General features: G+C 49.3%; 1 protein-coding gene across 1 annotated transcript in view; it reads left to right on the plus strand.

Moving 5' to 3' along the window:
• DPYSL5 (dihydropyrimidinase like 5) overlaps window positions 1–19,719 on the plus strand; it is an 89,701-nt gene extending 69,982 nt beyond the window's left edge. Inside the window, exons 7-13 of the mRNA XM_004005741.5 lie at window positions 25–100; window positions 1,001–1,157; window positions 6,119–6,260; window positions 7,639–7,781; window positions 9,369–9,576; window positions 14,721–14,889; window positions 16,760–19,719. Coding sequence (XP_004005790.4) covers window positions 25–100; window positions 1,001–1,157; window positions 6,119–6,260; window positions 7,639–7,781; window positions 9,369–9,576; window positions 14,721–14,889; window positions 16,760–16,845 — 981 coding nt within the window. The 3' untranslated portion in view covers window positions 16,846–19,719. The remainder of the gene's footprint in view (window positions 1–24; window positions 101–1,000; window positions 1,158–6,118; window positions 6,261–7,638; window positions 7,782–9,368; window positions 9,577–14,720; window positions 14,890–16,759) is intronic.
• Window positions 19,720–22,180: the final 2,461 nt, after the last annotated feature.

Here is a 22,180-nt window from a genome sequence, read left to right on the forward strand (position 1 = left end):
TCCCACCATGTTTCCTGTGTTTAGACTCACTGTCCCATCTATCTGGTCAACGTGTCCAGCATCTCAGCCGGTGATGTTATTGCAGCTGCTAAGATGCAAGGTGAGTTAGTAGGGTGGGCTGGGCAGTTAGCCCTTATGTGAGGGGTGCCCAGCAGTTTCATGCACTTTCCCTCCCGGCTCCTGAGGCCAGGCCCTGAGGCTACCCTGCCCTTCTCTTTCCTGCTGTCTTCCTGCCCAGGCCTGGGGTCAGCCCCTTAGAATCAGGGTTTTCCTCTGCACATTTGTATGCATAACAGCTTTAAGGAAGTGTCTGTCACCTCTCCTCAGACTGGTAAAAATTTTCCAGGTTTTTTAATCAACTCATGAATTGGTTTTGTTTTGTTGTTGGTGGTAGTTTTTTTTTTTTCGGTCTGTTGGGTTTTGCTAGTGGTTGCCTTGGTAACCAACATAAAATCCTGGATGAGTTCCAGCGGACATTTCAGGGGGAAATGCCTACGAATTTCCCTGGAGAAATGACAATGTTGGAGCTGGACATCCCCTTCAGGAACCCAGTGTACCAGCCCTGGGACACCTGTGTGTCTGAGCACCTGGCCACACCTGAAGGCTTTGTCCATGCTTGTACTCCCGGCCCGGCTCAGGGTGCCAGTGAGGGCCTGATAACAAGCGTAAGAGATCACAGTCACGAACCTGGGGATATAAATTAGGGCCTTCCAGCCCTCCCGCCACACTGCCTTCTGCACCCCGCCTCCTACCTCTCCTCTAGCTAGACCTCCTCCAGGGTCCCACCTGTGCTGTGGACCCTGCCTTCCACCTCTGTCTCTTTGGACACGGGAGCACTCTGGCCTTGACCACAGCTGAGGTCTCCAACGCCCAGCCGAGCTCAGGCTAGTCCCTTCCTTTCTGACTTCAGCCTCTTCCCCTGCCCAGTGAGAGGTTCAGACCGATGCTCCCCCAGGTTCACTGGCCTCCTGGTGATGGTCGGACTGCCCTCTTCTTGCAGGGAAGGTCGTGCTGGCTGAGACCACCACTGCACATGCCACGCTCACGGGCTTACACTACTACCACCAGGACTGGTCCCACGCAGCCGCCTACGTGACAGTGCCTCCCCTGAGACTGGACACCAACACATCAACCTACCTCATGAGCCTGCTGGCCAAGTAAGGCACCTCAGCTGGACCATGATGCAGCCTTGTGTCACAATTCGGGCCATGCTGGGCATTTGTAGACCTTTAAGGTGATATCGTAGAGGCCCCCAGTCAGACCTAAGTTGGGTTTCCTTATGTCCAAAGGATGAGTTTTGCTTTTGTTGCTATCTCCGAAGCTCCTGCCATGCCATGGTGCTCCTATGACCACGTGATTGGGAGTGAGAGCTTCTGAGGTGACAAGTAAAGAGCGTATATAAAACTGTGAACAGTAGCCATTCAGAATTTCAAAGAACCTTGCTCTCATACACTGAAGGCCACTGGGAGCTATAGGATGTAGACTCTGACTTATCTGAGAATATTTCTGGATCTTCCTCTTTTTCCCCTTCACCTCCCCTTCTCATTGTTTCCTACGTGGTTTACTCTCATTGTGCATCCCTCCCTTCTGTGTTGCTCCCTCCTCTTTCCTCTTTTCCTTTTTCATCCACACCTTCTCCCTCTTTCTCCTTAACCTCTTCCTCCAGACCTTCTTTTCTCCAGTTCCTGTTTTTCCAAAACTGCTTTTCCCATTCAGTCTGAATCTAGATAATATGCTTCAGTGGATAGTCTGATTTTGGTGGGACACAAACATGGAAAGATTTTGTTTGGTTCCAGTACTGGCTTGCAAATTCTTTCTTGCCTCTAGTAACCCTTCAGTTCAGTTCAGTCGCTCAGTCGTGTTCGACTCTTTGTGACCCCATGGAATGCAGCATGCCAGGCCTCCCTGTCCATCACCAACTCCTGGAGTTCACGCAAACTCTTGTCCATTGAGTCGGTGATGCCATCCAGCCATCTCATCCTCTGTCGTCCCCTTCTCCTCCTGCGCCCAATCCCTCCCAGCATCAGGGTTTAGGTAATGGTAAAAACCATTGCTTTTTCTTCCCTTTTGGTTATTAAAGTCCAGCTCAGTTTAAAAGTCAGTCTCCTCTCCTCCTGACTCTCAGCTTGGGGAATTTGGTGGGGATTAGGATTAAAGGGGTGGGGGACACTGCTCCACACCCAAGCATGGCCTGTACCCCTGTACTAACTGCTGCTGCTTCTTCTCTGGAAGAAAGTGACTGGCTTCTGGGCCCTCCTTGTGCCGGGTATGTGCCCAGATAAGGGCTGTCTTGAGCCACTCTCGTGCCATCCTCTGACTCAGGAGATGGAGTCCAGCTTGACTTCTTTTTTAAAAAAAACCATCTTTTTGGCTTTGCTGGGTCTTCGTTGCCGCACTCGGGATCTTTGATCTTCCTTGCGGCATGTGGTATCTTTAGTGGGACCTAGCACCCTGACCAGGGATCAAACCCAGGCCCCCTGCTGTGGAAATGCAACGTGTTAGTCACTGGGCCACCAGGGGAGTCCCCATCTTTACCTCCTCTAACCTGCCCCTTCCCAGCTTCCCTGTGAACAGGAACCTGGGCCAGCAGCTTAAGCCTCATCACCTTCTGCAGAGTCTGGGCCCAGAGGAAGCTCATGCAGCTTTGCCGCTCCTTTTGATGGGATTACAGGCTGCCCCACCCCCATGACCTGGCTCTCCTCATTCAGAGGCTCAGGCAAGCCCACCCGCCCATCTTCCAAGCAGGTGCCTGCTCCTGTCCCCTCTGATCTCCACAGGTGAACCTCTTTAAATGTCCCCTCTTGACTCTGAGGTAGACTAGTTGGGGGAAAGGGAAAGTACCATTCAACTCATGAAAACAGGAAGAAGGGCAAGACCACAGAACCCGCCATTTTACCAAACACCTCAGTCGCCCTTGCTGTCTTCTGCTTTTATAGACGTGGGGATAGTGATACACTTCTGCTAGGATGATGATGGGGGGTGTTGAGGGACGTGACCAGCCCCAGTTGGAGGTGGCTGTTGTTAGATAAGGGGCATTTATCTTATCCATGTCCTTTGTTTTCAGTCTTGGTTGCTTGAGTAACAACTGGAGAATTTCTGCTCAACATCTTGCTCTGTTAACAACCTAAACAGCACTGCTGCTGCTGCTAAGTCACTGCAGTCGTGTCTGACTCTGTGCGACTCCACAGACGGCAGCCCACCAGGCTCTGCCGTCCCTGGGATTTTCCAGGCGAGAACACTGGAGCAGGTTGCCATTTCCTTCTCCGATGCATGAAAGTGAAAAGTGAAAGTGAAGTCACTCAGTCGTGTCTGACTCTTCGAAACCCCATGGACTGCAGCCCACCAGGCTCCTCCGTCCATGGGATTTTCCAGGCAAGAGTACTGGAGTGGGGTGCCATTGCCTTCTCAGAGAGCACTGTGGGGCTTTCCAAATATGACTGGAGTGCAGGTGGTAGGGTCCTGGGGCCGCGGTGGCCCCTGGAGGGGTAGGATATGCTGTGGCATAGTGGCAGTAATTATAGTCTGTCCCATAAAGTGCTAAGATTCTGAGCAGTGGCAGCTCTGAGAGTTTTAACCAATTTGAGAGAGTAAAGGGAGAAATGCTAGATCAGCTCTTACTTTTAAAAATGCTTGTTTGGGGGAAAAACCAGGTTCCTTTTCACTATTATCAATACAAGAAAAACAAACCAGTATCAGGAACCCATGATAATAGTTTTGGCTCTGTTCTAAGGTCAAAGAATCTTTTGAAATACCTCACAAGCAAATTTACGAAAAGAACAAAAAGGTAATGAATTCCCAAACCCCCACAAATTTAAATAAGCAGAGGAAGAAAAGTATTATTAATTGAATAATTTCAAGTTTTTATTTCTAGCTTATTTTGTCAAATTTGTTTAAATTATTCAACTAAATTCTATTCATTTAAATAGAATTATAATTTCATGTGAATAATTATGAGAATAGTTTGAATCCCTTTTTTAATCAGTGCAAATTGTAAACTTGTATAATTTTATAGAATTTGGAGCATATTTTTAACATTTTTAGGAATTCATGATTACTATAATTTTGCTTTTATGACATTTTAGTGATAATTGGTATTATGCAAAGTACTTGATAGAAAACCCACACACTAATTAACATATTTCTATAAGAAAATATGAGCTGCTTTATAATTACCTATTTTAGGATATGATCTCTTCAGGTATATCAGGGTAAAAAGTACAATCTGTAGATGTCAGGATTTGTCCTTTATTTAAAATCTGACTTCTTAAAGAGACCAGAAATTCTTTCATTTGAACTTATATATTTTTAAAGTGGGCTTCCCTGGTGGTTCAGACAGTAAAAAAAATCCACCTGCAACGTGGGAGACCTGGGTTCGATCCCTGGGTTGGAAGATCCCCTGGAAGAGGGTATGGCAACCCACTCTAGTACTCTTGCCTGGAGAATCCCCATGGGCAGAGGAGCCTGGCAGGCTTCAGTCCATCGGGTCACAAAGAGTCAGATACAACTCAAAGAGTCAGAGTGACTAAGTGCAGAACAGCACATTTTTAAAGTACTTAACAAAAGTTAGTGATGTTTTAAAGAATAAGGATGGGTGTGTCATATCTCCCAGATTCCTGGCAGCACTGGAGATCCCCAAAAGCCCTTCTGGAATGTGCCCCCCTCATTCACTCCTGCCTAGAGAACACTTACTTGTGTGTGGGCCTTTTAAGAAAGGCGAGGACTCAGTTAGACTTGTCAGTTAAAGCATGGGGTCCATGGGTCCTCAGCCCGTGACTCTGATGAGCATTTTCTGATCTGAGCCCCACCCAGGATTCTGGAGAATGCCCAAGAAAAAGTGAAAACCGAAGATTCTGTTCATTGCTGGCAGGTTCTGTGGGTCTGGGGGAGGTGGGGGGGGTGGTCTCTGGGAACACTAAAACAAACCCTCTGCTCAGTGGAGGAGCCCCTCGTGCAGTCTCTCAGGGGGGCCACAGCAGCATCTTTGGTGCTGGAAGCTGCCAGCCTCTGCCACGGAGGAGCTAAGTCATGTCACTGTGGATTTTGCCAAGGATAGTAGTCATTTGGGGAAAGCCCTGCCAGGCCCCAAGTGGAGGCAGCCCCATGTGCAGCCTGACCCTGAACATCTGAGAGCCTTAAGAATATGCCGCCTCACCAAGCCAAATAATGCCTTCTGCTCAAAGATTCCCCTTTGAGGATCGCATCTTGGTTGGCCCACATGCACACACAAGGCTTGGTAACTCCTCCAAGTTAAACCAGACTCCAGGGCCCCTGCTGTGCCATCCCCTCTCCCACCAGGCCCCCAAGTTCCAGCCAGGCCCCTCCCTGCCCTCTTAGGGTGTTTCCTCCTGAGGCTCTCCTGGCCTGGGCAAGCCTGGTGAGCTCCCCCTCACCACTTCTGAGGCCCACGGAGATCTCTGAACACGGGCCAGCCACCTGCCTGCCTCCTCAGGCAGAGGGTCTGCCACCATGTGAACTCTCACCCACATAAGTCTCCACCCCGAGTTCTGAGCTGGCCCAGGAGCCCCTCAAGAGCTCGGCCGTGCCTCACCCACCACAGCCTCAGCAACCATCTGAGGACCACGGTCACAGACGGCCGCGGCGATGACCCACTGCCATGTCATTGCTGGCTCATCGAGCCAGACTTCTCTTCTGTCTTGTCCATCCTCTTCCCACAAAGCTTAACACAGAACTTGAGTATTTCACCAAGAACGTGCTTGTTGCCAGCAGAGCCTGGTGGGGGTTGAGCGGGGAGATGAGAGGGAGTTGGTATATGTTTCTGGGGAAGTAAAACTACCTCCACCCTCTCTCTTTAAACTCTTAAGTTCAATTTTTCTCTGTTCATTCTCTTAACTCTTAAAGTCAACATCACAAAGACCACTCTCAATGTCTTCTATGACCCTGGCATTCTGTGCCGTGGTCAGCACACATTCCCATTCTGCAGATGTGTAAACTGAGGTTCTCACAGATTAACTCATTAGAGGTCATACAGCTCTGAAGTATCAGAGTGGAGACTGAAACCCGCTTTGCCAGGTTCCCAAGCAAAGGTTTTTCCCTGCCCTCACCCTCTGGGACCCTGGCCTCCCCTCCCCTTACTGGTCATGTCCTTCTCTTTACCCAGTGATACTTTGAACATTGTGGCATCAGATCACCGGCCTTTCACCACGAAACAGAAAGCTATGGGCAAGGAGGACTTCACCAAGATCCCACACGGTGTGACTGGGGTTCAGGACCGCATGAGCGTCATCTGGGAGAGAGGCGTGGTACGTTTCCAGGACCCCACCCAGCACTGGGCCGCAGAAGAATTTTCACACTTAGGAGGGCTGGGTCAACTACAGCTCCTGTTTCACTCAAAACAGAAAAGGTCTTTTTTATTTTCCTGATCTGAAAAGTAAGAAGTCCTAGCATGACAATTTGGAAAATACAGAAAAGTACTAGAAAAAACCATAATTCCAAACTGAGAAATTATTAATATTTTGGTATATTTCTTCCCAAGCTCTATGCATGAAGCATACATTATTTTGATTACTGGGTTTATCTTTTTTTCTCACATAAAAGTGTATTTTGAGTGTCTTCCTATATCAGTAAAAGTTCTTTAAAAACATCTTTGTTAATAACTAAACGAAATTTCCTCCCATGGAAGCACCATATTCAGTTACAGCTTCCCTGATGTTTGGAACTTTCAACTGCTTCAAATTTTTGCATTTAGCAATAACACTGCACAGAATTTCTTTGTTCATGAGTGTATGTCAGCATTTCTAATTGTTTTCTGAGGACAGATTCCTAGAAATGGATTTCTGGGCCAGGGGATATGAACTTTCTTTAAAAATCTTGGTATCTTTTGTCCAATAGTAAAGACAGAGACTAGGACTTCATTTGAATACCACCTGTTCTGCCCCTGAAGAATAAGTAGTTTGGTCTTGACCTATCACAGATTAGATGCAGTTTTAGGGGATGAGCCTGAAGAAATTTGAAATACACAAGGCTAAGCCACCAGCTCAGGGAAGACCCTGAGGCAGCTCAGGAATCCCTTTTTAAAATTTATTTATTTATTTGGCTTTGCCGAGTCTTAGTTGCAGCACATGGGATCTTTCATTGTGGCTCACAGGTTTTTCTTTAGTTGGGGTGGACAGGCTTATTTGCTCAGCAGCATGTGGGATCTTAGTTCCCCAACCAAGGATCAAACTCATGTCCCCTGCATTGGAAGGCGATTCTTAACATCTAGACCACCAGGGAAGTTCTAGGAATCCCCTTTGAAGAATGTCCATGGTGCACTCATGGGTGGGGCTATAAGATGCCTTTCCAGCACAGAATATACGTCCCTTCATGGATCTAGGAAAGCTCCCAATTTATCCATAGTGAGCACATGAGTAGACCTGGTTTTACAAACAGGAGGTAGATTTGCCCCAAGAAAGCCACCATTTGGAAGAAGGGCCCACCCACCACTGTTACTAGAAGAAGAGAGGAGGAAATGAGCACGTGGGAACCAAGCCATGCAGATTGTCTCATCCAAGATGATGCCCATGGCATTGTCCTTCTCAGCACCATTGTTCAGACCAACTAAAAGCGCACAACAGTGACAGGGGGTGTGAGGCACACACACAGGACCTTGGTTGACCTGACACTTTGGCCATGTTTCAGGTTGGAGGAAAGATGGATGAGAACCGTTTTGTGGCCGTTACCAGTTCCAACGCAGCCAAGATTCTCAACCTGTATCCCCGAAAGGGCCGCATCATCCCTGGAGCTGATGCCGACGTGGTGGTGTGGGACCCCGAAGCCACCAAGTAAAGCCTGCTACTTGTCTCCAGGGCTGAGGGATGGGGTTTTTAAGGACCTTGTGTTACAGAACTCCAAAGCATCATCTTTCCCCTACGTCTAGCATAGAGCAGGATGTCCCTGAGATGTGTTCAATTCAACAAATACTTGAGGTTTTGCCATGGTCCAAGCACTAGGGATGCAACAATGAACAAGAAGGTCTGAAGACTTGCCACAGGGCAAGCTCCATGCGCACAGCACTTTACAGGTTTTCACAACTGCATCACATCAATGATCTCATTTGCTTATCTCACAGCCCTTAGAAGCACTCAAGGCTGGAGTTCTTACTTCCATTTTACTATTGAAAAAACTTGGAAAAGGAAATGGCAACCCACTCTAGTATTCTTGCCTGGAGAATTCCATGAACAGAGGAGCCTGGCGGGCTACAGTCCATGGGATCACAAAGAGTTAGACACAACTGAGTGAGTATCACTCACTGAAGAAACTAAGAGCAGAGAGTAGAGGGACTCCCCATATCACATAGCTAGTAAGAGGCTGAACCAGACAGATGTCCTGACACTCAGTTCCAGACTCTTCCACAAACCCTCTGCTTCCCTCGTTGAGAGTGTGCATTCTCTCGAGCACACAGCACCTGACACCCACAGCATTTATGAATACAACTTGAGTGAGTAAATGAAATGCATCAGGAATTATCAAGCTGCAGGATACAGGGCATCATCTTTACTCAGAGGTTTGACCAGGGGAGATGGGAATTGTTTTCCAATACTAAACTTCATTCAGTCAACAAATATCTGTTAGGTGCTACCATTTGCCAAGCACTTTTCTAGACGCACAAGCTAATAGTGAACAAGACAAAAATGTGCTGGGATTTTGAAGGTAAAAAGTTGAACTGCAGAAAAAGTTTTCCCTGTGCACCACTGCCCAGCCCCTTGCCCAGATCCCTGCCCTGCTTCTCCATTAGGGCACTTGAGAAGTCAGATTCTGCATCCAGCCGGGGGCTGGTCCCTGTTGCTCTTGTGGGTGTGGCTGTTAGTGATTGCTGTTGGCAGAAAGACCCCTAGAGTGTAGGCCAGTATGTCAGTCAGCTAGGGTGCTCCCATAACAAAATAGGAGGAGGCTTGAACACAGACAGGAGGCTTGAACAATAGAAATTCATTTTTCTCACAGTCCTGGAGGCTAGAAGTCCAAGATCAAGGTGCCAGCAGAGCTGATTTCATTCTGAGACCCTTGGTTTGTAGAGGTCATCTCTTCCCTGTGTCTCTATGTGGCACTTCCTCTGTGTGCGCACTTCTGGCATCTCGATTTCCTCTTATAAAGATACCCATTTGATTGGATTAGGGCCCACCTGTATGACCTCATTTTACTTTAATAAGTTCTTTAAAGGCCTTATCGCCGAATATAGTCACCTTCTGAGGTACTGGGGACTGGGACTTCAACAGATAAATTTGTGGTGACGTAATTCATTCTAGCCTTTGGGAGCCCTTCCTTTCCACTGAGCATCATCACCTCTTCCCCTGAGCATCTTCCCTTCTGTTGAGAGGTGACAGCTTTACCTCCTCTCATGGCATTCTCTCCCTCCACTGCCTTCCCACCAGGACCATCTCCGCCAGCACCCAAGTGCAGGGAGGAGACTTCAACCTGTACGAGAACATGCGTTGCCACGGCGTCCCGCTGGTCACCATCAGCCGAGGCCGGGTCGTGTACGAGAACGGTGTCTTCATGTGTGCTGAGGGCACCGGCAAGTTCTGTCCCCTGCGATCCTTCCCAGACACTGTCTACAAGAAACTGGTCCAGAGAGAAAAGGTACGGTGAGGGAGAGGGGAGAATACATGTGGGAAGGGGTTGAAGACTCCTGTTGGGGACTTCTTATATGACTGTTGTAAGTCTCAAAGATGTTCTCACTGTTTTTTCCACCAGAATCCTGTTGCCTGAATAGTCACTTTGGGAACAATCAAAATAGGAGAAAAGGAGCACCTGTAACAGAGTAAAATTTACTGGGAAGGGTCCCCAAGTCCCTTGGAGCCGGGGACACTATGAGGTGCTCACAGCTACTCCTGACACCCAGGTTTCTTGTGGTGCCTCAGGGCAGGGCACTCCTGGCTTAGCCAGGGTTATCATATTTGCACTGGAGATCCTCTTTCCCAAAACTCCCCACAATTGCCCTGTGTCTGCTGTGGAATGGGTGGGCTTTGCTGAGTCTCCAGCACTGAAGGGATCAGGTCAGGTCTGAAATAGCTCACTGCCATGTGGGGGTAGCCTGAGGTCTTATCTTGAGAATTTCACCCAGTCCTTGGATTCCATTAACACTCTAAGTGTTCAGTGAAGCTTGAGGCTCCTTCCTCATCTCCAGGGATACCGAACGCTGGGGAGAGTTTCACCCAAAAGAACTGGCTCTTCCCTCACTGTTCTGGGATTGACTGTCCAGCCTTATCTTTGAGGGCTGCCCTGGCCTTCCTGTGCGCCATTGCAGCTGCTGCGCCCGTGCGGCATGGCAGAAAGTGAAAAAGAACTAAAGAGCCTCTTGATGAACGTGGAAGAGGAGAGTGAAAAAGTTGGCTTAAAGCTCAACATTCAGAAAACTGATTATGGCATCCAGTCCCATCACTTCATGGCAAATAGATGGGGAAATGGTGGAAACAGTGGCTGACTGTTTTTCTGGGCTCCAAAATCACTGCAGATGGTGACTGCAGCCATGAAATTAAAAAATGCTTACTCCTTGGAAGGAAAGTTATGACTAACCTAGATAGCATATTAAAAAGCAGAAACATTACTTTGTCGACAAAGGTCCATCTAGTCAAGGCTATGGTTTTTCCAGTAGTCATGTATGGATGTAAGAGACGGACTCTAAAAAAAGCTGAGCACAGAAGAATGGATGCTTTTGAACTGTGGTGTTGGAGAAGACTCTTGAGAGTCCCTTGGACTGCAAGGAGATCCTACTATCCTGAAGGAGATCAGTTCTGAGTGTTCATTGGAAGGACTGATGTTGAAGCTGAAACTCCAATCCTTTGGCCACCTGATGCAAAGAGCTGACTCATTGGAAAAGACCCTAATGCTGGGAAAGATTGAGGGCGGGAGGAGAAGGGGACAACAAAGGATGAGATGGTTGGATGGCATCACCGACTCAGTGGACATGGGTTTGGGTGGACTCCGGGAGTTGGTGATGGACAGGGAGGCCTGGTGTGCTGCAGCTCATGGGGTCGCAAAGAGCTGGACATGACTGAGCGACTGAACTGACTGACTGACTGACCTTCCTGACGACTCCAGGTGCTGGGAACCAATAGCAGCCCTGGCCTCATGGTGGAGGACTCAAATCACTGGAAAGCAAGCAGTCTGATAAACTGACAGGTGGAAGCATCATGCGGTTTCCCCTCTGGCAGAAAGTACTATCATCATGATTCAAAAGGCTGCTGCCTAGCTATTTCCAGGTTCTGTCCAGAAATGGTGGGTGTTCTTAGAAACACCATGGCCAACGGCCTAGGAGCCCCAGCCCTAATCCAGGTCTTCTGCTGGGGAGCAGACTTGGACTACCCAAACAAAGCATGACTGTAGTTATCCCAGTACTCAGTCTGAAAACAGACTCAGGATCTCTCAGGTAGGTGAAGGGTCCCACCTCCACTATGCTTCCCAGATAGGGACAATGGCAGGAGGCCTCAGCCCCACCTCTGCAGGACATGCCAGAAAGAGATGGAAAAGCGATCCATTCACATGCAAGATTATCTGACAGAAGGTGGCAATGATTTAAAAAAAGAAAATGGAAAAAATGTCAGTGATGATGTAGAGAAATCAAAAAGCTCATTCACTGTAAATCAATGTAAAATGGTGTAGCCACTTTGGAAAACAGTTTGGCAATTCCCAAAAAGTTATAGAGTTGCCAAAATGACTCAGCAATTCCTTTCTTGGGTATGGACATACTCAAGAGAAATGAAAATACATGTCTGCAAAAAATCTTATCCATGAATGTTGATAGCAGGATTTTTTTCATAAGAGCCAAAAAGTGAGAACTCAAATGCCTATCAACTATTGAATAAACAAAATGTGGTGTTAATATAGCCATACAATGGAATATTATTCAGCCATGAAATGGAATGGAATGCTAATACATGCTATATACAACATGCATGAACCTTAAAAACATTATGCTAAGTGAAAGAATCCAGTCACAAAAGACAACATATTATATGATTCCATTTGTTGGAAATGTCCAGAAGAAGCAAATCCTTAGAAAATAGACTAGTGGTTGCTTAGGGTTGGTCAGAGAGAATGGGAGTGACTGCTTGTGAGTATGGGGATTTTTTTTAAGGACTTCCCTGGTGGCTCAGACAGTAAAGGGTCTGTCTACAATGCAGGAGACCCAGGTTCGATCCCTGGGTTGGGAAGATCCCCTGGAGAAAGAAATGGCAATCCACTCCAGGACTATTGCCTGGAAAATCCCATGGACAGAGGAGTCTGGTAGGCTACAGTCCATGGGGTCTCAAAGAGTCAGACACAACTGAGCGACTTCACTTTCACTTATGAGGATTTTTGAGGGGTGATGAAGATATTTTGAATTTACACAGTGGTGATGTAATTCACAACCTTGTGAATTACACTAAACACAACTATACTGTATACTTTTAAATGGGGAGTTTTATGGTATGTGAATTATATCTCAATTCAAAAAAAAAAATATCTGTCAACAGTTCTATGACTTTCCCAAAAGAGAACATTTTAGTCAGGAAATAGGGTCAAAAGAGGGCAGACAAAGTGTTTGAAGCCCTTCTAAAAGCCAACCTCACAAAAATGTCAGACAGATAGCAGTTTGTGCTGCTCTGAGAGCCAGCCACAGTGAAAGAGCCCAGTTTCTAGGGCTGACATAAATTTAACTCAGAATCCCTTTATCCAAAGCACTTATTGTAATGACAAAGTAAGGTCCTCAAGAAAAAGCCATCTCTATTTCCTATTCTCCGGTATAGCCCTTACATAACAGAATGCAGGGTTTCCCCACTGGCTCAGCAATAAAGAATCCACCAAAACGCAGGAGATGCAAGAGACACGAGTTCGATCTCTGGGTGGAGAAGATCCCCTGGAGGAGGAAATGACAACCCACTTTGGTATTCTTGCCTGGGAAACCTCACAGACAGGGGAGGCTGGCAGGCTACGGACTATGGGGTTGCAAAGAGTTGGACACAAGTGAGTTACTGAGCACACAATAGAATATAGGTATGCAGAAAACCTAATTTCCCCCAAATTATAAATATGCAGTCCGTACAGAGCAGGGTCCTCGGGGAGAAACCAGCCCTGGGGTTGGGACTAGTATCTAAAGCCAGGAAGCCAGGGGCTTCCAGGACCTGCCAAGGTCACTCACCCAGGGTTCACCAGGTCCATACTCCCACCTATACCACCCGGACCCCAAAGTGCAGCCTGGTAAAGGCTAAAACACTCCAGACCAGCTTTGACATTCTGAGGGCTGAGCTCAACTACAGATCTGTTGGAGAATACAAAGGAATATGTAAGCTGAGGAGCATTCCAGAAATCACCCATATCTATTGTTTCTCTCAACAAGGTTTTCAATAAGCATTGAGCAGCAAGGAGAAGGCAATGGCACCCCACTCCAGTACTCTTGCCTGGAGAATCCCATGGACAGAGGAGCCTGGTAGACTGCAGTCCATGGGGTCGTGAAAAGTCGGACACGGCTGAGCGACTTCACTTTCACTTTTTATTTTCACCCATTGGAGAAGGAAATGGCAACCCACTCCAGGGTTCTTGCCTGGAGAATCCCAGGGATGGGGGAGCCTGGTGGGCTGCCGTCTATGGGGTCGCACAGAGTCGGACACGACTGAAGTAGCAGCAGCAGCAGCAAGGAGATTGAGGTTCTGTCTCTGATGAGTGCCTGGGGTGTAGATTATATATGCTGCTCCTTCAGACCTTATGCACACACTCCAAAACACTTCTCACAATACCACCCTTTAAAATGATAAAGCCCCATAAATTACCTCTGCAATAATAACAACTGCTGGTACTTTTGTGTCACTCACCATGTGCCAGAGTTTTACGTGTTCTGTTTCATTTGATCTCATAACAACTCTGTACTTACAAATGAGAAAACAGGCACAGAGAGTTTATGTAACTTGCATAAGGTCACACAGCTTCCAAGTAACAGAACTGGGAGTGAAACATAGGCAGTCTGGTTGCAGAATACAGGCTGTTAATTCTACTGCCTTTGTGAGTACAAAATTAACTACTATTGCTAGTGGGGGATTCTAATCTTCAAATCAGCTGTATTTAGCCTCTATTCCCACAAAGTTGTCAGATCGATCCCAGTAAAAGCTCCAGTACTTTGTCCACCTGAAGCGAAGAGTTGACTCATTGGAAAAGACCCTGATGCTGGGAAAGACTGAAGGCAAAAGGAGAAGGGGGAGACAGAGGATGAGGTGATTAGATAGCACCATCAACTCAATGGAAATGAATTTGAGCAAACTCCAGGAGAGAGCAGAGGACAGGAAAGCCTGGTGTGCTGCAGTCTATGGGGTCGCAAAGAGTCAGACATGACTTAGCAACTGAACAACAGCAGCAGCTTGAGAACCTGGCAAGTGAAGGGATCACTGCTCCATGTGAGGGATGCTCTCTAAAGCTGAATCTCTCCGAAGGCTCCCTGCTGCCTTGGAAAGCATTCCGCCAGTGTCAAGGGGGAGCCAGTGGATATCTCCTTTATGCACATACCTGGACACGCTCACACATATGCCCTGTTTAGGAAGTACAAGAGGATTCTTTACCCTTGGACTCAAGATGTAGGAAGGCTTTGTCACGTGCAATAATTTGGGTTCTGAACAGAGTGGCAGTGTCTAGACTCTCATCAGCCATCAGGGAAGCTCTGGTGGTGGCGGTGGTGTCTTGGCCCTGATAGTTGATGGTGTCCGTGCTCTGATGGTATCATCTTTTCCCGTTTTCTCCTTCTCTGCCATCACTAGACCTTAAAGGTGAGGGGAGTGGACCGCACACCCTACCTGGGGGATGTAGCTGTCATTGTGCATCCTGGGAAAAAAGAGATGGGAACGCCGCTGGCAGACACTCCAACCCGGCCTGTCACCCGACACGGGGGCATGAGGGACCTTCATGAATCCAGCTTCAGCCTTTCTGGTAAGAGCAAGGGCCACTTGGCCTGGCACTTGCGTCTCCACCACAGTGGGGTGTAGGGAGACAGGCGGAGGGGCCAGGAGTCGCACCCAGGCAGTGGGCTTACTCCACCTCCTCCCTCTGTCTCCCATCCCCTGCCTGGTGATGAGTGCTGGTCCCCTGTTAGAGACACACAAATACTGGGGATGGGAGAAGAGGGCTCTCCCAGTCCACAGGCACCTGCCACTCCACCCGGCCACGGCTCTTCTGGGGCTTGCCCCTCGGTTACTAAGTTCAAATGTTTTCATCCCTTGAAACATCTCAAGGGCCTGGCACGTAGGGTGCCCCTAGAGATGATCAGACCTCAGAAGGGTTAACTCTGTGTCCCGCATTTCCCACCCTGTCCTCACCAGCCTCTCTGAAAGACATGGTGTGTTTCCCTTATACCCTTTTCTCCCTCATCTTAGCCTGTTTGTCCTCTGCCACCTTCTTTTCTTGCCAGGAGTTGTACTGTACAGAATATACAAAACAGAAATATATGGGTGTGTCTATGCTTAGAGACTTTATTGTTGATAGCTGCATGCCTCCCAGGTGCTCGGTGGTAGTTAAAGGTGGGGGTCATTGTGGGCATAAACCGCAAGCCTCCCTGGAGAACAGGTAGAGGCCCATAAGGTGCCCTGGACCTGCAAGAGCAGCTTTGCTGGAAAGTGTGAGCCCCACGTGAAAGGGGTCAGGGCTGGGTCTTGCTGAGCTGCCTCCAGGACTAGCCCCGGTGCAGACCAAGGCTCTGCTCTGCAGGCTCTGTGCTGGGCCCAGAGGGTGAGAGGATGTAGACCCACATGCCTCCACACAGAGCATGGATGCTCCGGGGGACAGGGAAACACCGCCGCAAACCAGCCTAACCTGAGAGGCAAAGATCTATACCCAGGGCTGCAAGGGTCACGGCGGGCCGCTGGGCTTCCTTCGTGCGCAACCGTGTGCCGAGAGCAGCTCAGGTGGCTCCTGTCTGAGCTGCTGACCGGCCTTTGTGGGGAGAGGTCCTCTCCACACCCCTCCCCCATCATCTCAGAGCCAATCTCACTACAGAGATAACTTCTCCCCTGCCCTGAGGGCCACTGTTAAAACTCCCACCAGTGACCGAGTGCATTCAGAAAGAGGTCCGCCATGTGGAGTGTCCGTGGGCGCGCCCGACTGGCCAATCCAGGAGCGCCCCACGGCTGCCTGAGTCTGACCCCTCCAGCGGGGGTCAGCCCCAAGAGAAGCGTCCAGGCCCGAGAGAAGCCAGGCCCCTCGGGCCCCTGGCTTCTGCTCCCACCCAAGTCTGGGTAGAGCCAAGACTGGACAGAACCGCTCTCAGGTGCAGCAGACACCAGGCAGCCTCTCACCTTCCCTCGCCTCAAACCCTGTCTACTGGGAGACAGGCGGAAGAATGTTCCACGGCACTCCCTGGGGCACCAGGACTTCTTTTCTAAGCCTAGAGATTTCAAGACGTGGGGGCCTTTGGGGGTGCTTTTCTATGTTTTTCCAAGACAACGGCGCCCCCTCCTCCCTCGCTTGCTCACTGAGTCATATGTACAAAGGCCCACTTGCTAACAGGCGGCTCCATGGTCTGTGTGCTTGACAAGAGGGTACCTCCAGGGCTGGGAGTGATGAAGGCAGGGGTAGCAAGGCAGTTAGTTAACCGTGCAGGCTCTGAATCAGGAAGACCGGGGTTCAAGTCCAGGCTTTACATACTCATACACTATGGGACAGGGGGCAAGTTAACTTCCCTGAGCCTCAGTCTTCCCACCTGTAAAAGGGGATGGTATTGTGTTGAGGATTAAATTAGATCTAAGCACGGGAGGACCCGGTTTTATTACCCAGGGGAACTCACTCTGTGCTTCCTTCCTTCCAGGTTCTCAGATCGATGACCATGTTCCAAAGCGAGCCTCGGCTCGGATCCTCGCTCCCCCCGGAGGCAGGTCAAGCGGCATTTGGTAAAGACACTGCCCAGCCCCCCAAGTGAAGATGCTCCTACGCCACCAGCCTCACACCCTCCGGCGCAGCTGCAGGGGTGGGGCGGGAGAGGCCGCGGGGCAGCTCACCACCTGAGGGGCCCCTCGATCCAGGGGCCCTCCCCCATGTCTGACACGTGATTCACTGTGCTTCGAGCCAACCCTAACAGGCACTTTGAGATGTGTTCCTCCTGCTGCAGTCATTTCCTGCCTCGGCCCCGGCGAGCTTCCCTGGGGCCCAGGAAGCCCATACTATGCACAGAGCCTACTTGCATAGAGCCTGGCCCCGCCCCTCCCTCGCACCGCCCCCTGCTGGCCTTGGGCAACCCCCGCCCTTAGTGCCCTGCCCCTGGCTGACCCGCCAGTTGTCCAGAGCACTTTAGCAGATGTGTTTTAAAAGAAAAGTACCCTCTCCCCATCCCCTTTGGCCCCGCGGTCGTTTTCCCCAAGTCAGACAGGTGTCTGCATCCCAGCCATGCCCAGGACCTCCCGTTTCTCCCGATTCAACTCCTGCCCCGGTTTGGGAGTGGCTGGGACACGCTGCGCCCTTTGCTGGCTGCCTCGTCCCCAAGTCCCGGCAGTCCCAGGCCCAGAAGGGCTGGGCTGGCTGGGAGGGCATGAGGCTGGTGCCAGGCGCGTGTATATGATTTCGTTTTGCACGTTTGGTTTGCGCAGTGGTTTGGTTTGACTTGTTTGTGCATCCTGTGAAAACTGACGGTGCTTTGTGTCACTAGCATAGCATAGAAACAGGAATAGATGTGGACCTTAAGAGATGCTGCATCGACACCAACCAGACAGCCTAGGGCACTGAGAACAGGGGCCAGAGGCGGGTGCTGGACTCTCGGGGCCCTCTTCTCCGTATCTGAAGTCTTCCGGTCCTCCCGCTCCCCTCCTGGTTTCCTGCATCCTGAGAGGGTGCCCGGAATGCTGGCCCTAGAGACCTTCAGGAAGCAAGGTGGCCTTTCCCATGTATGGTCCTGGTCACTCCCAGCACTAGCCGCCCCCCCCCCCAACATACACACACCCAATTGCCTGTAGGTATCCCCCTGCTGGACAGAGGCCCAGTTGCTCCTCCTGTGTGATTGGCAAGAGGCCTCCTGCCTGCTGGGGTGGGGGGGGGGGGGGGGGGGGGGCATGATAGGGGGAGCAGGCTGGCTGTATGCCAGGTAGGAGGCCAGGCCAGTAGGACCTGGCTATAGCCAACAGTGTTACACAGGGTCCGCGGTCTCCTGTGTTTAGCACCTCGCCCTCACCTGCTTGTGGTCTCCATCTCTCAGCTGGGCCTCCCTTGTCTCCAAAACTCCAGGAGGTTTCCATGGAAACACTAGAGGCTGCCCTTGCTAAGCCTTGTTCCCCCTTGGGGAGTGACGTCGCATTCCACCTGGGCTGACACGCGGCTCCTGCACTCTTGGGCCAGTGGTCATACCCTGCACATTTCTGCAGTGCTTTTTATGTTTTCAAAGCCCTTTCACGTATGAGCTCTCAATTGCTCCTCACAACCACAAAGCGTGCATTATTCTCCCCTTTTTTTCAGATGTGGCCCAGAAAGCTCAGGCCCTCTGACTCCAGAAAGGTCCAGACTGCCCTTTTTAGAACTTGGCTGTCTGCCCCAGCTGAGGACAGAAGGAGTGGAGTGACATCTCTTGCAGATCCCCTCTGAGAGTTTAACCAGCTAGATGACTTACTCCCCTAGTAGGCATTCTGCTTTGTTTTGCACAGGTAGATAGATTTTTCTTGTAAACAAACTAATGCATATTCACTATTTGAGCCAGAACTAGTTACATGCTGGAGGCTTGCCATGTGGTTTGAGCTGCCTCTGCATCCTCACCCCTCCCTTCATGCTCCCCTTCCTCACTATGGGGCTGAGAGGACCCAGACGGTAACCCAGGAAGCAGAGGCAGCAAAGGCACTCATGGAGAGTGGTAGCTATGGGGACAGTCAGTAGGGATCTAAGCCTGGGAAACCGTGACACTGATCCCTTGGTACAATGCACATCATCTTTATCCCTTTCAGCCCTTGCTGGGTCATGGGCCTTGGGCAGATGCCAAAGAGCCAAGCAGTGGTGGTAGCCAACGGGCAGAGCATCCCTGCTTGGGCCAGGAAAGCTTTACCTTCTCTGAGTGCCTCCGCCTGAGAGATGCGTGGTCTGTGGCTCTGGGAGACCACCTGCAGGTGTGGTCCATCGAAGGCCCTCCACTTCATTCGCCCCCGACCCTTACATAGACCCACCCTTGCCCAGAAGCATCTAGATGGAAATCAGAAGGAGGTTCAAGGAACCAAATGAAAGGTCAGCCCTGCCACCCATTCCCTGCCCCTGTGCTGAGTTCCAGCCAGCCCCATCACCAGCCCCACCGGCTCCTGGTTGGAGTGAAAAGGGTCTCTGGTTGCACTGAATGCAGCTCTCAAACTTGGTCTTGTACTTGCTGAATAAATACTGTTGTTCTTGCCTTAGCTGCTCTCTAGGTTTGTGGGGTTAAGTTACCAGAAAATTGTGCTACCGTGTGTGCGTGTGTATGTGTGCGTGTGTGTAGTGCTAGGAGTCCACAGTAGGTCTCGGTCAAGCCAATGCCGAGATGAGGGCTTTTCCAATACTGACCCAGAAACCACAGAAACCACTCGGAAACCCAAACCCCCTCCAGCTACCCAGGCGGCGGGCACAGCCTGGGGTCGGGATGGAGCCTCAAACACCCCAGCACCCAAGTGACTTCCTCACTCCTCTGTAAACGTCATGGTGCTAAGATTGTGTCAACCCCAGGACGGCACATGGTCTTGTGCTTTGGCCACCTTATTGAGGCAAACATACAACAGCCCGACTCATTGTGTTCTGGTGCAGGTTTGTATTAAACTATAGCTACTTCTCTCTTGGTCTCAGTTGTGTTTCTTCAAAGAAGAGGGAGTTTGGTGGGGGGACCTTTTCTTCCATAGTGGCTGGGGTGAGGCTTTAGCCACTAAAAAAAAAGGCCAAAAAACTCAGCTTTGGTTCTTCACTTGTGTTGTGTGGCAGGTGGCAGTTCACTGGGAGGCCTGAACAGAGTTTGAAGATTAAAATATCACTGAATGCTTCCCTGGTGGTCCAGTGGTTAAGATTGTGCACTTCCACTGCAAGAGTCACAGGTTTGATCCCTGGTCAGGGAAGTTCCACATGCCTCGCGGTCTGGTCAAAAAAAAAATGTTGAGAGATGGGAGCCTCAGTGATCCAACAGCTAATAGTCAGTCCTTTCTCCTGGTGGGAACAAAACCAAGTTTTCTGGTGCTTAATTTCTAAGACAAGGGTGAGTTGAGTTATCTGAAACAGGAATAGTTAGACAAAGATATTAGATACAAAAAGAGGGTGGGAGAGTGGGGTTGGACTAGGCTTTCCCCACCCACCATTGGTCACTTGTTTTCTTGGCTACCATTTTGGAACACCATAGCCTACTCTCCACGTTGGAACCATGGACTCACAAAATCACATTTCAAAGGATTTTACAAGGCCAATGTGTCTTTGAGGAGTTATCAGGCTGCTCTCCGGCTCCACTGAGAGCCCACTGTGCCCTCAAACCCTTCCATCTGCATCAAGGCTAACTCAGGCAGAGATTGGGGGGTTATTCTGATCAAACACTTTCACACTAGTGAGTGAGTGAAATTATTGCTACCAGTACCATGGGGTCATGGGTGCGTGCTAGGTCACTTCTTCAGTCATGCCTGACTCTTTGTGACCCTATGGGCTGTAGCCCATCAGGCTCCTCTGTCCATGGGATTCTCCAGGCAAGAATACTGGAGTGGGTTGCCATGCCCTCCTCCAGGGGATCTTCCAGACCCAGGGATCAAATCCACGTCTCATATCTCCTGCAATGGAGGCAGGTTCTTTACCACTAGTGCCACCTGGGAAGCCCACTATGGAGTCACTTGTACTTATTTCTTAGCCTCCAAAATAAAGCCTTAATGAGGGAATTTTAGGTACAATAGGGAAACAGTTGTCTGCAGAGGAACTTTCACACCTCTCCTGCAAATAAGGTAGCCCATGACCTAAAGAAACACTCAGAGCACTACAGTTAATAATGAAGTGATCTGTGCGTAAAAGTTCTACTGGCACTTCTGAGCCAGATGGAAACACCATTGTCTGATTTGTGAAGGAAGCTGAGTTGCTGGGATGGTACTAAGCCAAAATGTCTGTTTCCTCATAACATGGGAGCACACCAGAATGTGATTAAATGCCAAAAATCCCTTGTGTAAGTGTTTGAATGAAAAATGGCATGGCCGCACATTCGGCAGATCATGTGCATGGTATCAGGTATTTCATAGAGAAAAAAAATAAAACAAGATACCAGGAAGACACTGGTCTCCTTTGTATGCAGTTGTGGAAAAACAAAAGACCACAGATTCAGACTTTAAAATAAGGCTTGGTCCTTTATAAGAATCTGCACTTGAGGGAACCTGAACCAGCCAGCAATTAAGCAACTGCTGCTGCTGCTGCTAAGTTGCTTCAGTCATGTCCGACTCTGTGTGACCCCATAGATGGCAGCCCACCAGGCTCCCCTGTCCCTGGGATTCTCCAGGCAAGAACACTGGAGTGGGTTGCCATTTCCTTCTCCAATGCATGAAAGTGAAAAGTGAAAGTGAAGTTGTGAAGTCGTGTCTGACTCTTAGTGACCCCATGGACTGCAGCCTACCAGGCTCCTCCATCCATGGGATTTTCCAGGCAAGAGTACTGGAGTGGGGTGCCATTGCCTTCTCTGAGTCAAGCAACAGTCACCCTTAAATGCCTAACTCCAATTACAGGTTGACTTTTAGATACAGGTACAGCCTAACACTAAGAACTGCCTTGCAGTTAGTGAAGGAGGAAGTCTCATGACACCTGAGGCAAAGAAGAAACCTCACAACACACCAGGAGGGTAGACCTCATTGTCCTAAGTTAACAAAAGGTTATTTGATAGCTGCTAATAACACCTTTGAAAGGGTTCTTGGTGTTTTTCCAGTAAAGCATTAAAGGATCTAACATTTGTTGATACTTGATACATCTTACAAAGATGGAAGCTGAGTTCTTCACTTGCCTACCTTCATATATTTACAAACCACACATTTATACCTAGAGGGATCTTGTCCAGGTTTGCCCAAACAATCCTGTTTTAAGTTTATTGCCCCCAGAATAATTCTTAACAGCGCCCTCTTTCACTTTCAAATATGTCTTGGTTTGGACAATAAATTGTATGGTCACCTTATATATACCTATACATTAGGCTATTAAAATGCTTGTCATGAGTCAAATGTTTTTCCATCACCGAAAGATGGGGGACAGGGCAAGGAAAATGGGTCCTTTTTCATGAGTAAGGACCAGGGTT

The sequence above is a fragment of the Ovis aries genome, chromosome 3 (genome assembly GCF_016772045.2).
Source record: "Ovis aries strain OAR_USU_Benz2616 breed Rambouillet chromosome 3, ARS-UI_Ramb_v3.0, whole genome shotgun sequence".
NCBI lineage: Eukaryota > Metazoa > Chordata > Mammalia > Artiodactyla > Bovidae > Ovis > Ovis aries.